The following is a 17,221-nucleotide window of genomic DNA, read 5'->3' as shown; positions in this document are numbered from 1 at the left end:
GGTGTTTTCATCTGGCTTTTCTCACTCCTTGAAGATATATGGGGTCAACAGAGTAAAACCCCTGTGGCCAAAGCAGGAGCTAGCTACACATTCTGTTTCATATGCCAATGATGGAGAACTTCTCTCTCTCCCTCCCTCTCACACCTAGAAGGAATTACAGGGAGTAGCCTTCACCCCTCTCTCTCCTCTTGTCCCCAGACAAACCATTACTCTGTATAACATTGGAGCAGCAATATAGGCTTGTGTGATTTCTAATGCTACTGATGTGAGGAATAGGCTTACTGCTGTGAAGGTGTGTGTGTGTGTGTGTGTGTGTGTGTGTGTGTGTGTGTGTGTGTGTGTGTGTGTGTGTGTGTGTGTGTGTGTGTGTGTGTGTGTGTGTGTGTGTGTGTGTGTGTGTGTGCGTGCGTGCGTGCGTGCGTGCGTGCGTGCGTGCGTGCGTGCGTGCGTGCGTGCGTGCGTGCGTGCGTGCGTGCGTGCGTGCGTGCGTGCGTGCGTGCGTGCGTGCGTGCGTGCGTGCGCGTGCGTGCGTGCGTGCGTGCGTGCGTGCGTGCGTGCGTGCGTGCGTGCGTGCGTGCGTGCGTGCGTGCGTAGTGGAGAGATGAATCCAACTCCCATTAATATTCAATGCCCCAGTGAAGCAGGGTGAAAACTCAGTGTTTACTCATTTGGTTAGCATATTTCCAAACCCCATAGAGGGATTTAAGATTAAACATTCATTCCAGTGGGAACATTTTGAATTAGAAAAGGCTACATTGAGTATACAATGCATTGCATCTTCCTTTCTCAAAATGTTTCTATTTCCCTCGATCCCTCCCCCTCACTATTAATTCCAATAACCTCTTTACTCTTCCTCTCACTCTTTCTTTCTCTTTCTCTGTTTTTGTTATCTTTCTCTTCTCAGGACTGGTAATCTGTGTCATCATGGTATTCTAAACTCTGGTTCTGTGTGTGTTTGAAAGAGATATGTGGCAGGGCAGTTATCTATAGGTGTGTGTGTTTTTCTACCTTATCAGGACCAGAATGTCCTGACAAATCACCAGAAATGTCAGGACTTTTTTAATGTCCTGAATTTGTTAAAATGCTGTTTTAGGCTTGGGGTGAAGGTTAGGGTTTAGGGTAAATAGGATTTTGAATGGGAATATATTATTACTCTAGGGAGGGAGGGAGATGTAGGTTTGTGTGTACTGTGAAATGAGGGACAATGAGGCTTTGCAGTGTGGGATGTGTGACATATGGCTGGCCAGGAGATAGAGGCTGAAGAACAGCAGTGGAGCTTCTCAGAATTTACACCTGTTTAGTCCATCTCTCCCCTCTTGTCTCCAATCTCCCCCATCTCTCCCCTTCAAATCACCTCTCTTCCCTAATGTCTCCCCTCCTATCCTATCCTCTCTTCCATTGTCCTCTCTTTAAAAAAAAAATCCCACTCCAGTCCTTCGTTTCTTCCCCTCAAATCTCTCCCTCAGGTCTTTCCCCTCCGCTCTCTCATCGCCTGCAGTAGACAGACAGACAGACAGCAGAATGAATTTGAAGCAGTCCATCTCATGATTTATCATTGGTCATCCTGACTGTCACAGTCTCAGCTTCTAGTAATTAACCTTTTTCATTAGCCTCCCTTCATTCTCCACTCAATCTTCCCTTCACTGTTATGCACACATTTCACAATGCCACGGCGTTGTTATTCTGACACCACTGAATGGTTCTCTAAGTATGTATTCTGCCAGGTAATTCATTAGGAACTGGCTGTTGTTACAGTGTTGCCCTGAATAACAGGTGTCATGGAAAGACAAAGCCCCGATCCAGATAGACATATGAAACACACTGGATTAGCTCTGAGGGAGCAACCAAACAATTAGTCTGGATTTCACAATGAACAGTTAGCCTGCATTTCAAAGTGAATAATTAGCCTGCATTTCAAAAACACAATTAGTTTGCATTTCAAAATGAATAATTAGTGTTTCTGAGAGGAACCCTAGAGTTTCTGTTTTAATTTGTGCTTTAGTCAGTGGACCAGGACTGAGTCTGCCAGCCAGGAACTCACCATGGAGGTTTGATTAGCCCACTTTGCACCTGTGTGTGTGCGTGTGTCAGGGTTTCCGTTAGCCGGTAATTGCTGGCTTTTGTCCGAAAATAAAACCCAATGAAAGCTGATAATTAAAACATTGTTGCCGGCCAAACTGACCGGGTAGAAAAAACAACGGTCGGCAGGCTATCAGCATGCCACCCACAGGGTTGGGGAGTGACTGATTACATGTAATCTGTTACATGTAAGGGATTACAAAAAACTGTAACTAATTTGTTATGTTACCAGCAAAAATATTGTAATCAGATTACAGATACTTTTGAAATACTAGATGATTACATGGGGATGTTTGTAAAAAATATATATATATATTTTACACTTCTCTGTCTCAATCACATTCAAATCAGCATTGAAAGAAGGCGCAAGTTTAAGTTTGTTCCACCTCAGCAAGTCTGACCATAAGTTAGAGACCACTATGATGACACAACAAATGTGTTTGATGGATCGCAGGAAAAGAGCAGGAATAGCTTTTGTACGCTACAGTCCAAGCTATGTCTTCCAATGGTGCGACTGCTGTCGCCATCCAAAGATCCAACTTGAATAAATGCTTGGAGGTAAGGATAGTGGTGTAGTCTACGGCGATACGGTTATCACTTATTATTCATATCTACATAGCGCATTGATGTGAATCACACTGCTGCTCTCTCATTTAGGTATTTGCGCCTTACATATTGTGGTTGTTGTGGATGGCTGTTCACAAATCTAAATGTGCATTTGAACCCAATAATGGTTGAATTCAATAAGTTTAAACTACCTATTAATCATTTTTCTTTTTTAACCAGTGGACAGCCAATGAAAAATGCGCTCTTGCAACAGCTGCATAGTGCGGATCCTAGCCTATGGAATAAAAGTGGGGCTTTTATTGCTCAATCTAATTCATGCTGATAAAACACTTTTGATAGACTAAAAGGAGCAATCTGTAGTTGCTACATTAATTTTTGGACTTTTAAATTATATATATTAATGTAAAGATAGAATTTAATTGTATTATTATATGAAATAGAAAGCGATAGGTTAGAAGAAGCTTACATAACCAACCCATAAAGTAAAATGTAACATCCATATACGGCCAGCTATGTGATAAATTTATCCTGCCATAGATGTCGTTCAATTGGTAACATAAATTGTCTTCTTCCAATGCCGCCTTAAGGGGAAAGTAATCTAAAAGTAACTGAATGTAATCAGATTACGTTACTGAGTTTGGGTAATCCAAAAGTTACATTACTGATCACAATTTTGGACAGGTAACTAGTAACTGTAACGTATTACATTTAGAAAGTAACCTACCCAACCCTGGCCACCAACCACTTTACAATGTGATCTGGAGGCAGTATGCATTTTGAAAACATACTTAATTGTTTGAAACCTGAATGTTTTACTTCATATTATGAAGCATGTCTTACCTTGCTTCAAAATCCGACCATAGAAACATGTAGGGATTTATTTAAAAAAATACTTCATAGGAGGAGCATGAGTTTCAAGTTTGGGGATGCATTCACTTTATACTACTACCATTTCTACCGATCTGCGTGCCAGTTATGATTTTCATATACACATTTTTGTGGAACAGTTTTATTTAATTAATAACGTTTTTGTTTCTCAAAATCATTGTCACATGGTTAATCATAAAAATCTTAATTAAAATTATACAAAACCGCATTCAGTTGGTGTCTATTCCACAAGATACCACCGGCTAAATCTATGATGTTAAAATGCCTATTTGCTCTGTTCCATCTGACTCGCAGTCCACTGTCTCATCAGCCCAGCCAGGCACTTTATAAACTTGATCTCCACTATAAAAAACATCTAGGCATTATCTCACATTTCTTTCAGACTAACATTTTGTTTTCAACAGCTGAGTTTGTAAAAACCTTGCTGTATATCTATCCAGCATTTGCAACATTGTTTCAATATTCAAATTCAATCTCTAGCTATCCCATAGTAATGAACGTGTCGGGACGAGACAGACAGGCAGCGTTTCTTAGCCAGTCAAAATCATGAATCAGCTGGGATCATTTTTATGGATATATACAAAGAAATGTCAATTGAAAAAAGGTCAATTTAAACAAAGTGCAGCTAGTTTGCAGTCTTTCCAGCTTCAGTTTGAAGTGATTGTGTTAGCTGGGTTTTTGGCTAGCTCCTCTTAACAACAGTGTCCTGACGAGTGAGCACGTTTTCTATGCCAGGCGAAATACCGCCTCATTAGCTCATTGTTATGTATCCAAATAAATGTCACAAGAAAACAGCTTAAAAATGCAAATGCGGCTACTTTGCTGTTATTCTGGCGGCACTTTTTGACACGACTGTAAGTTAGCCATAGTTGGCTAGCTAGCAAGCAAGGGATAATTTTTTTTTTTTAAATAAATAAAAAAAAAAAACGCTCAACAAGACATGTTATCTAAACACATATTTTAGATGCTTTTCACTGAAAGATGCAACTCAAGGACTTTTGCCACACATGCTTCCTATGAAAGACTTATGCCATCGTTCTCCTGTTGTAATCCAAGTCATACAGTATTAGCAACCCATCCTAAATTGTTCCATCTTTAGATTCGCCATCTTTCAAAGTTTATAACTGAGATATTTATCTCTGTCACTTACCGCTCTCATCAGGTGCAGTGTTTAGAATGGTGTTTTCCCACTAATTGCATTTTGGCAAATGTTTCAAAATTACTTTTTATTGGCTGCTTCCTTACAGGAGTTGCATGTTCTGTTAAGATGAATTACCCTAATCTAAATTTGATTTCTGTCATTCTGAGCATTGTTGGTGGACGCCCTAATGGGTTACGCACCCAATACATATGGGTCCGGTAAATATCTCAAATGGCCGGTAAATGTAAATCTTCCCGGTCACATTTTCCTATCGGAAACCCTGGTGTGTTTGTGTGTGTGTGCGTTTAGTACGTACGTCCATCATAAGAACAACAAAAGCACAATCAATGAGTAATTCAGCAGATATGAATTTTTTTAGATGTGCAGTGTACGTCAATGCGTGTGTGTGAGTGACTGTGAGGGCACAGAACATTAAAAAGCACAGCGACAGCAGTCAATGAGCTACGGCTGTGAAGCTGACATTTCCAACTCTGGATGACAGAGTGGCTGACTACACACTGACTCATCCTGCTGTGTGAGAGGATTTGTGTAGGATGTTGATGTGCATTGGGCTGGCTCTGCTTGCAGAGGGTAGGTTATAACACAGAACCTGAATTAAAGTGCATAGTGGTTAAAGTGAATTACAGGTATTATCGTCTCTAACCAACAATTGAGACCAATGTTCTTCTTTAAGAGATAGACATGATTGACACAGTCTCCAATAATCTGGATAGGCTGCTGTGCACTCCCCCTGCTCAGGCACCAGGGAATAGGCTGAGCCTCTACCAGAGGCTCTGTCTCAGCCAATCCAGTCACCGTGGGCAGGCTGAACCAAGCTACCGAGAAAAGGGTCTCTGGTTGATTAACTAACTACCGCATCTGCCAACATCCCCCCCACAACACACACGTGTGGTGGTGAAATAAGGGCTCAGACTGAGCAGCTCTGTCAGGCACCACTGAGCTGGAGCCAATCCCCAGAGGCCAATATTGACTCTGTCACAGAGAGTGGAGGCCAGCATACCTCTGGAGGAGAGGATAGAACAGAAGACAGAATAGGTCTGACACACACACACACACACACACACACACACACACACACACACACACACACACACACACACACACACACACACACACACCAGGACATTGAGTCAGGTTATTGAGTCAGGTAGCGTTGGATTATGATCATTAACAGACAGAAATCATGTGCTCTGAAATGGACTAAAACAGAATAACTGATAGAGATTAGCCACCTCAGCTGGTGTATGTTCAGTCCTGCTTGAGAGAGAGGGGAAGGGAAAGAGAGACATGGTCAAAACAAGAGTGGGAACAAGAGATTGGGAGACAGTGGGTGGAGAGAGGGGGGACAATCAGAGAGAGTGAGAGAGATACAGAAAAGAGAGGGGTAGAGACAGTCAGTTAGAAAACAGTGAGAGTGCAAGAAACGGGGAGAGAAAGAAGAAGCCGAGAAGGAGAGAGTTTAAGGGGAAGAAAGGCAGACAGTCAGTTTGAGAAACAGTGAGGTGTGTTGCAATGTGTTATAGCTGTTGGGTGTTTCTTTGATGCCTGACCAGAAGTCCTCACAAGGATAGTTAACAAGGAAAATTCAGACAAATGGGGACATTTCACCGGTCCCCACAAAGAAAAAGGCTATTTTAAGCTTGGGAATTAGGTTTAAGAGTTAGGTTAGAATTGGGGTTAGGTTTAGCTTTTGGGTTAGGTGTTAATGTGGATGCTACCATGATTACAGATAATCATTAATGAATCGTGAATAATGATGAGTGAGAAAGCTACCGATGGATAAATATCATACCCTCCAAGAAAATCCTAATCTCCCCTGTTATCGGTAATTGTAAGAGGTTAGCATGTTTTGGAGGGATGGTGTTTGTGCATCTGTAACTTTTTCCATCGTCATAATTCACGATTCATTCATGATTATCTGTAATCATGGTAGAATCCACATCATGGTAGAATCCACATGAACCCCCTAGAGTAGATGTCCGAGGCCCCGTGGAAATCTAATTGGCATAATAAAGAAAATCACCATAAATATCTGTCAGTTTAAGCTTTTTTGCAATTCTATGCATCCACCGATGTCGCACTTTCTCATCTGCTGTGAAAGGTGACAGAGCTAGATCTCTGTTTGTCAGACCATGAGACATCCCACAAATCAGTCTTCTCACAAAATAATCTGTAGTGTCAGAGCGATTTGGCCTACAAACTAAAGATGAGACTCACATACACGATGGTGTTCTCCGCTTTGCTCCATGACCCCCACAAGAGTCTAAGGACTCTGAAGTCGGTTCAGCCGATCTGCCAACTTCTGTCTGTAGCATCCGAACAGTTTGGGCTACGCGCCTATATGACCCCTCTGTGGAAAGGTGAGACTCTCACAAACACATACATGTACGTTTTTGCTCTAGGACAAACCCAGGCCTCACAAGACTCATCTGAAGGTCCCCCGTACCAGTTGAAAAAATGAATGGAAGTACAGTACCAGTCAATAGTTTGGACACACCTACTCATTCCAAGACTGTGCAAAGCTGTCATCAAGGCAAAGGGTGGCTACTTTGAAGAATCTCAAATAGAAAATATTTTTTGATTTAACACTTTTTTGGTTACTACATGATTCCATATGTATTATTTCATAATTTTGATGTCTTCACTATTATTCTACAATGTAGAAAAAAGTAAAAAATAAAGAAAAACCGTTGAATGAGTAGGTGTGTCCAAACTTTTGAATGGTATTGTACATATAGAGAACATTTAGTGCCAAAAATAAGGGGTTAAATACATGTAAAAAATATGTTTCCTGATCTTTCTTATACCTCTCAGATATAGAACAGACACTTCAGAACAAACTTCCTTTTGATTTTTTTGGGTGGGGACTATCTGTTCCATGTAGTGAATCTGTTATTCAATGTGTTTGTATGGGCTATTAGCCCATACAAGTCCAAAGAATTAATTTCATCAAATATTTTAATGTTTTTATTATACTTCAAGGGGTCTTAAAATTCTAAATCAAATAGCTAAATGATCCTTGGTATGACCTTCTTAATAAATCAATTCTATATAGCTTAGTTGAACCCCCTCCTCCCCCGGCTTAGACAGGGCTGTTATGGTTCATGTAGAAGTGTTCAGAAACATATTCTATTCTTATTTACAAAAACAGTGACTCCAAAACTACACAATACATTATTGGCAATTCATTTCTGCTGGGCACAACATAATCCAAAACACAACCAAAACAAACTGTGTTTTTGTGTTTGTCCAAATGCATCCAACAAGTTTGTGGAGTCACAAGCTTGATGTAGTCATTGCATGCTAGGAATATGGGACCAAATACTAAACCTTTGACAACATTTAATACACTATAAGTTAAATTGTCCAAACACTTATTACACCTTCACATGGGGGTACTACTTTAAAGTTTTATTAGTTGTATGTACAGGATACACATGGTATACACCGTCCGAACGAAATGCTTAATTGCAGGTTCCTTCTCGACAATGCAACAACAATAAAAAATAAAATAAAAGATAAGAATATGAAGATAAAGTAAATGGCTAGATACATAAAATAAATTCATTTCTAAATGGTAAAATAGATATGTATGAAAGCACCCTCAAAAGGTGACATTATGTACTATCGCCTCATAAAACATTAGATCTCAAATCCAAACTGCTGGAGTATAGAGTCAAATGAAAGGTTTTAGCTTCACTGTCCAAATAAATACATAGGGGAGGGTATCTTGATTGTAAATCAGTGTGCTTTGAGCTGAATATTGAGAGTTGAGAAATAAAAAGATGGACCCTCTTCTCTTTAGCATGGACAACAGCAGTTGCTTCCTAAGTTGTGTTTTACCTAAATTGCGTTATGAAGTGTTAAAAAACATTCGCACGAGGGAAGAGAGAGTGTGAGGTTTTCTCATTAGAGCAGCCAGCCCCAGCAAAACAGGCACATCGGCAGAGGAGACACTTTCAGTACAGGAATCATGAAGATAACATGCTTTACAGTTTGACCAAATCATGGTTTTAGCCGCCCAGAAAATATAACGTTTTGATTTGAGGTGACCAGGTAGAAGGTGCAGCTCGCACCAGTACGACCAATTCCAAATTTAACTTGCACAGGCAAGTCAAGAGGTCGCAAAATGCGACTAAAGGGTTGCAGTCTGGAGCCCTGGGTGTGTGTTTGTGTGTATGAGTCACCTTGTTGGTTTCCCTGTGGGTCTGTGTCTGTGCGTGCGTCAGTATCTGTGTGCTGTGATGCATGCAGTCTGTCAAGTCTCTTTTTGTGTTTGTCCATATTATGGATAATGTATTTGTGCTGTGAGTGCCTTTAAAGACAAAGGTATGATTGGCTGCGTGACTGAGTTTGACTTGCTTCTTTGTGTGTTACTATAGTGATTCCTCTGAGGGCTCACACACGCTCTCTGTCAAATCAAATCAATTTTAATTGGTCACATGCAGATGTTATTGCGGGTGTAGTGAAATGCTTGTGTGTGTGTGTGTGTGTGTGTGCGTCCAGACTGCTGTTCATTGAGGAGTGTAAAGGTCTCTGTATCTCTGACGCCGTCACTAAACAGAGTGGCAGAATTAGTAACGATTCTGTGCTGTATCTCATCTCTGACACACATGAACACAGCATGACTCAAACTACATGTATAGTACAATATATCTTCAGCAGGATTATTTTCCTGTTCTCTCTTTCACATGCACACACCTGAACGCACAGACCATGAGTCTCGTACTGTCCATACTGTACTGACAACTGCCATCTTGACCCCACTTAAATGTAATTCAGACACACATGCGCGCACGCACACACACACACACACACACACACACACACACACACACACACACACACACACACACACACACACAGCTCAGTTTGGATTCCAGTGCTGAGCCCCAGTCTCCTCAACATAGCAGGCAGGTCTCTCTGAGACTCCGCTTGAGATTATCCTATCAACAGGCCCTGAAGAACTGTAATATTCAATGTTTCTCGGAGGACATGGAGAGATGTCGCCAATAGACATGGCCGCTTTGTTTCAGGCTCCTAAGCAACTTTCCAGTGTTTTTTTATTTATTATGTTATTTCTCACGTTATTAGCCCAGAACGTTCTTTGCATTATTACATACAGCCAAAATAACTGTTGGACATCAGAGAGGCTGTAACTCATCAACATTTTGACCAGGAATACGACTTTCCTGAATTGGATCCTTTTTTTGTACCTTCCAGGGCGATTTATCTTATCCCAGAGGCTGCTCCAAGACGCTGCCGGCAGAGAAGAGGTTTTTAGAGTGGATTTTTAGTCGTTGCGTGCACACCATCCCCTGCTTCCGAGTATATTACTCTCTAATGTTCAGTCCCAGACATTAAAGTAGACGAACTCAGGGCGAGGATCTCCTTCCAGAGAGACATCAGACACTGTAACATACTCTGTTTCATGGAATCATGGCTCTCTCCGGATATACTGTAGTTCTGTTCTTGTCTATTGATGTTCTGTATTATGTCATTCTGTATTATGTTTTGTGTGGACCCCAGAAAGAGTAGCTGCTGCTTTTGCAATAGTTATTAAGGATCCTAATAAAATACCAAATACTGTCCCCTTCCATACAGCCAGCTGGGTTTTCAAAACATCGTGCTGATAGGAATAAATAACTCTCCTGGAAGAAGAAAGGCGGAGGTGTATGTTCCATGAACTAATGGTGTGATTATGATAATGTACAGGAACTCAAGTCCTTTTGTTTGCCCGACCTAGAATATCTCACAATCAAATGGGACCACATTACCTCCCTAGAGAACTTTCTTCGGTTATCATCACAGCCGTATATATCCCCCCTCAAGCCGATACCACGACAGCTCTCAACTACACTGGACCTTGTGCAAACTGGAAACTGCGTATCCTGAGGCCGCATTTATTAAAGCAAATCTGAGGAAAATGCTACCAAAGTTCTATCAACAGATCGCCTGCAGTACTCGCACTTCAAAAACTCCTGACCATTGTTACTCTCCCTTCCGGGATGGTTACAAGGCCCTGCCCCGACCTCCCTTTGACAAATTATATCACGACTCCATTTTGCTCCCCTCTTCCTATAGGCAGAAACTCAAACAGGAAGTACCTGTACTAAGGTTTATTCAACGCTGGTCTGACCAATCGGAATCCATGCTTCAAGACTGTGTTAATCAGGCAAACTGGGACATGTTCCGGGTTGCCTCTGAGAATAACATTGACGTATACACTGACACTGTGACTGAGTTTGTCAGGAAGTGTATAGGGGATGTTGTTCCCACTCTGACGATTAAAACCTATAGAAAGCAGCATTCTCGCAAAACTGAAAGCGCGAACCACCACATTTAACCACGGCAAGGTGACTGGGAATATGATTGAATACAAACAGTCCACTTATGCCCTCCGTAAGGCAATCAAACAGGAAAAATGTTATACAAAGTGGAGTTGCAATTCAATGGCTCAGACAAGACGTGTGGCAGCGACTCCAGAAAATCACGGATTACAAAGGGAAAACCTGCCATGACGCGTACGCAGACATCTTGCTCCCGGACGAGCTAAACACCTTCTTTGCCCGGTTTGATGATAACACAGTGCCGTCGACATGGGCCGCTCCCAAGAACTGTGAGCTCTCGTTCTCCATGGCCGATGTAAGTAACACATTTAAGCGTGTTAACCCTTGCAAGGCTGCCGGCCCAGACGGCATCCCTAGCCGCGTCCTCAGAGCATGCGCAGACCAGCTGGCTGGAGTATTTACGGACATATTCAATCTCTCCCTTTCCCAGTCTGCATACAGCCCCAATAGATCCACGGATGAATCATTCTCCATCACACTGCACACTGCCCTATCCCATCTGGACTAGAGGTCGACCGATTATTGGATGACCAAAAAAAATCAGATGCCGATTAATCGGCCGATTATTTTCTCCTTTTTTTATAATGACAATTACAACAATACTGAATGAACACTTATTTTAACTTAATATAATACATCAATAAAATCTATTTAGCCTCAAATAAATAATGAAACATGTTGAATTTGGTTTAAATAATGCAAAACAAAGTGTTGGAGAAGAAAGTAAAAGTGCAATATGTGCCATGTAAGAAAGCTAATGTTTAAGTGCCTTGCTCAGAACATGGGAACATATGAAAGCTAGTGGTTCCTTTTAACATGAGTCTTCAATATTCCCAGGTAAGAAGTTTTAGGTTGTAGGTATTATATTGTAGGACTATTTCTCTCTATACGATTTGTATTTCATATATCTTTGACTATTGGATGTTCTTATAGGCACTTTAGTATTGCCAGTGTAACAACAGTATAGCTTCCGTCCCTCTCCTCGCTCCTACCTGGGCTCAAACCAGGAACACATTGACAACAGCCACCCTCGAAGCAGCGTTACCCATGCAGAGGAAGGGAAAAAACTACTCCAAGTCTCAGAGCGAGTGACGTTTGAAACGCTATTAGCGTGCACCCGGCTAACTAGCTAGCCATTTCACATCGGTTACACCAGCCTAATCTTGGGAGTTGATAGGCTTGAAGGGGTGGGTATAATTTGTGGAACGTTCCAACAGGAATCTGTTCCAAAAAACGTAAAGTAAAAGGTTGCCAACCAACAACGCATACAAAGTAGCAACGCATACAAACCTAGCTAACTAGCTGCCGAATAGGCATCAACTCACCACGTAGCTTATTCTTAATGTATGTCCATAGGCAAACAGACATGTGAGGACAGACATTTTTCGGAATAAACGTGATGAGTGAAAAACGCAATGAAATAGACCACTCCCTACCCGGTATCTTATTCTTCCGCTATACAACTTTGTATGCGTTGATTTTTGGAAACCTTGTTATTTACGAAGTTTTTGGAATAGATTCCTGTTGGAACATTCCACAAATTATACCCACCCAGGTTGAAGTCATAACAGCGCAATGCTTGAAGCACAGTGAAGGGCTGTTTGAATGAATGTTACGAGCCTGCTGCTGCCTACCACCGCTCAGTCAGACTGCTCTATCAAATCATAGACTTAATTATAATATAATAAACACACAGAAATACGAGCCTTGGGTCATTAATATGGTAGAATCTGGAAACTATCATCTCGAAAACAAAAGTTTTTTTTCTTTCAGTGACATACGGAACCGTTCCATATTTTATCTAACGGGTGACTAAGTCTAAATATTCCTGTTAGGCATTGATGTTTATGGTTAGGTACATTGGTGCAACGACAGTACTTTTTTCGCAAATGCGCTTGTTAAATCAACACCGTTTGTCGAAGTAGGCTGTGATTCAATGAAAATAACAGGCACCGCATCGATCATATGCAACGCAGGACACGTTAGATAAACTAGTAATATCATCAACCATGTGTAGTTAACTAGTGATTTTTATAAGTCTAATGCTAGCTAGCAACTTACCTTTGCTTCTTGCTGCCCTCGCGTTACAGGTAGTCAGCCTGTTAATCCTTGTGGAGTGCAATGTAAGGCAGGTGGTTAGAGCGTTGGACTGGTAACCGAAGGTTGCAAAAACGAATCCCCCCTGAACAAGGCAGTTAACCCCTGTTTCTAGGCTGTCATTGTAAATAAGAATGTGTTCTTAATCTGACTTGCCTAGTTAAATAAAGGTGTAAAAAAAAAATAGGCAAATCGGTGGCCAAAAATACCGATTACCGATTGTTATGGAAACTTGAAATCGGCCCTAATTAATCGGTCGACCTCCAATCTGGACAATAGGAATACCTATGTAAGAACACTGTTCATTGACTACAGCTCAGCCTTCTACACCATAGTACCCTCCAAGGGTCTTGGACTTCCTGATGGGCTGCCCCCAGGTGGTGAAGGTAGGCAACAACACTTCTACTACGCTGATCTTCAACACAAGTGCGACAGAAGGGTTCGTGCTCAGCCCCCTCCTGTACTCCCTGTTCACCTATGACTTTGTGGCCGCGCACAACTCCAACGCCATCATTAAGTTTGCCGATGACATGACGTGGTAGGCCTGATCACCAATGACAATGAGACATCCTATAGGGGGGAGGTCGGTGACCTGACAGTGTGGTGCCAGGACAACAACCTTTACCTCAACATCAGCAAGACAAAGGAGCTGATCGTGGACTACAGGAAACAGAGGGTCGAGAGCTTCAAGTTCCTCGGTGTCCACATCACTAAGGATTAAACATGGTCCACACACCAACCCAGTCGTGAAAAAGGCACAACAACGCCTCTTCCCCCTCATGAGGCCCGTCAAGATTTGGCATGTGCCCTAACATCCTCAAAGTTCTACAGCTGCACCATTTGAGAGCATCTTGACTGGCTGCATCACCGCTTGGTATGGCAACTGTTTGGCATCCGACCGTAGGGCACTACATCACTTGTGCCATCCAGGACCTCTATACTAGCTGGTGTCAGAGGAAGGCCCTAAAAATTGTAGAAGACTCCAGCCACCCAAGTCATAGACTGTTCTCTCTGGTACCGCACGACAAGCGGTACCAATGCACCACGTCTGGAACCAACAGGACCCTGAACAGCTTCTACCCACAAGCCATAAGACTGCTAAATACTTACTAAATAGCTACCAGACTATCTGCATTGACCCCTTTTGCACTAACTCTTTTGACTCATCACATAAGCTGCTGCTACTGCTTATTAGCTATTCTATTGCCTAGTCACGTTACCCCTACGTACCTCATTTACATCGTACCCTTGGACATCGACTAGCTACTGGTACCCCGTGTATATAGCCAAGTTATCGTTACACATTGTGTATTTCTTCCTCGTGTTATTATACAAAAAATGAATAATTTTTTTCCTCTCTGCATTTGGGAAGGGCCAGTAGATAAGCATTTCACTGTTAGTCTACACATTTTACATTTTAGTCACTTTAGTCACTTTTATCCAGAGCAATTATGGTTAAGTGCCTTGCACATCAACAGATTTTTTTTACCTAGTCAGGTCGGGGATTTGAACCACCAACCTTTCTGTTACTGGCCCAACGCTCTTAACCGCTAGGCTATCTGCGCCCAACGACACCTGTTGTTTACGAAGCATGTGACAAATAGAATTTGATTTGATTTGACCAGTGAGCAGTCAGTGAAACAGAACTCTGCAGGGATTTGGTACCACTCAGATATTGCCAGACTGCCAGTAAAGTTGGAGGCCACAGACAGAAGGCACTGTCAGACTGTGTGGAGGACAGAGGAAGGATGTAGTGTACAGAATATGCCTTCCCCTAGCCTTTAAAGCTATTTTATGAGTGAGTGGGATTGTGGACTCTGTCCGCAGGTACCACATTGGGACATTTCTGTGTCACGTGGCGGAGGTGTTGTAATGTATTTGTCTGTCTCTAGCTGTCTGAAAATGTCATGTGTGTGTACATGTTTGCTTGTTTCTTTGGTTTTCATTGGGACTTGATATCAGTGTCTCAATGTTTTTTTTCTGTGTCTGCAGGTGTTTGGGGATTATTATCACTTCCGTCATCACACCGTAGTGAAGAAATCTCTATCAGGCCACAGGGGAACATATGTCCGACTGCAGAAGGAACCACAGGTATGTTACTGAGTCATAAATATGCAAATGTCCCTCCATACCACACAATAACAGCTGGACCTGTCTGTGTTTGCATTCTCATTTTGTGGCGCGTATTTGATTTTATCCAAATGTTAATGAGAAGAGGAATCCTGACATTGGCCTATCTGTTACACAAGGACGTTCACAGACCCAGAAGTTTGCTTTGTTCAGGCAGCTGGCTGTAACTGTGCTCTCAGATCTCTCAACAGAGAACAAGTATTTTTCACCTCGAAGTCTGCTTGTTCTATTCAAATCCTCCAGCATAATTGTGCATCAAAACTCTATTTTTCAAGTTCAGTTCCTCGAGCATGCTCTCATTCTGCCTTATGCAGTATAGTTACAGGCAGAACTGTATTGTTTGGATCAGTGTTCATTTCGTCAAAAATAACTATGACGAAAACTAATGACAATAATGAGACGAGATGCAATGAAAATGTTTTTGATAACAGTAGCAAATTAGTTTTCATTTTAATTGACAAATGTGACGAGACGAGAATTTCACTTGAGACTAATGGACATTCAATTTGACAGGAAGCTCCTTCTCATCACTTTTTGCCGGTCTGATTGACCTGGTCTGATTGACCTGGTCTGATTGAGCTTATCTGCACGGCTCTCCCACTCAGCTCCCGGGCGGTCACTTCAGTCACTCGTCAATCTTTTGATCTGATGCACAGCCAGGACACAATTGTAACTAACCTAAGCTAGAAACAATCATGTTTACACTCTATTACGTGTAATTTAGTGTGCTGGGGTATTTGGGTAGAGATCAGACCTTTATGTACTACTACTACTGTAATTCTAAAGGGAGTTATCCCTATGCTCATTCAGGAGGAGTCTTATGTTCCAAAAGCCCAAATACAGATGTAGGATCTTAATTTGAGCCATTTTGCTACAGCAGGAAAATAATCCTGCAGCAAAAGGAAATGTGGATTACAATTATTGGAGAAAAAAATGTGTAGGGTTTGATACATGTTTCATTGGGGCAAATCAAGTCTGACTTTTTAAAGTGGAAATTACAAACTTTAGAAGCCTTTCTAAACCTTGAATACACTACAAGTTTGCATTACAAAGGAGTAATTAAAATGAGATCCTACATCTGTATGCACCCTGATGAAAACGCTGGAAGAGCTTGACACAGCCCCAGGCTGTTGTGCCCACGCTGCTTTCGGTACCCGGACAGTGTGTTAGCTTTAACCCCTGACCCCTCCAGTCCTCAGGGCTTCTGGTAAAACTTCCGCTTAGCACAGATGAGTTGTTCCTCCAATTCGGTGCCTTTTGAAAGGAGTCACTTGGTGTAACTTTATCTTCATAAATGACTTTGTCAAAGCAACAAAATAACTAGGGCTTTACAATGATGGTAAAAACTTGGAGAAATGTTGGGGTTAAGTGGATTCAAATCTTCCTAGAATCAGAGGGTGCACGGAGGGACATGTCAAAGTGCTGATTTTTGGCACTTTAGCAAGTCTTTATTTATATTAAAAATGAGGTTTATTGAATTCAATTCTTCATGTGGTCTATACTAAAAGGAACTTCATTTAATATAACAGGCTTTTAAAATTCAATATTGGTGAACAATTTCTACTTAAAATATCAAAGGGTTGGAGCCTCCCGAGTGGCACAGCTAGAGGCGTTACTATAGACCCGGGTTCATTCCCGGGCTGTGCCACAACCGACTGTGGCCGGGAGTCCCATAGGACGACGCACAATTGGCCTAGCGTCGTTTGGGTTAGGGGAGGGTTTGGCCGATTGGGCTTTACTTGGCTCATCGCGCTCTAGCGACTCCTTGTGGCGGGTCGGGTGCCTGCAGGCTGACCCAGGTCGCCAATTGAACGGTGTTTCCTCCGAAACATTGGTGCGGCTGGCTTCGGGGTTAAGCCGGCGGGTGTTAAGGAGCGCGGTTAGGCGGGTCCTGTTTTGGGGGACGCATGATTCCACCTTCGCCTCTCCCGAGCCCATTGGGGAGTTG

General features: G+C 42.1%; 1 protein-coding gene across 3 annotated transcripts in view; it reads left to right on the top strand.

Annotated features, from left to right (window-relative positions):
• The window catches only part of LOC106573344 (furin), a 167,891-nt gene that overhangs the window by 74,567 nt on the left and 76,103 nt on the right, over nucleotides 1-17,221 (top strand). For all 3 annotated transcript variants that reach the window (XM_014148313.2, XM_014148311.2, XM_014148315.2), the window contains exon 3: nucleotides 15,136-15,234. In XM_014148313.2, the coding sequence (XP_014003788.1) occupies nucleotides 15,136-15,234 (99 nt within the window). The remainder of the gene's footprint in view (nucleotides 1-15,135; nucleotides 15,235-17,221) is intronic.

The sequence above is a fragment of the Salmo salar genome, chromosome ssa16, assembly GCF_905237065.1.
Source record: "Salmo salar chromosome ssa16, Ssal_v3.1, whole genome shotgun sequence".
NCBI classification, from domain to species: Eukaryota; Metazoa; Chordata; class Actinopteri; order Salmoniformes; family Salmonidae; genus Salmo; species Salmo salar.
The sequence above is the reverse complement of the archived record's forward strand: the minus strand, read 5'-3'. Positions and strand labels throughout refer to the sequence as shown.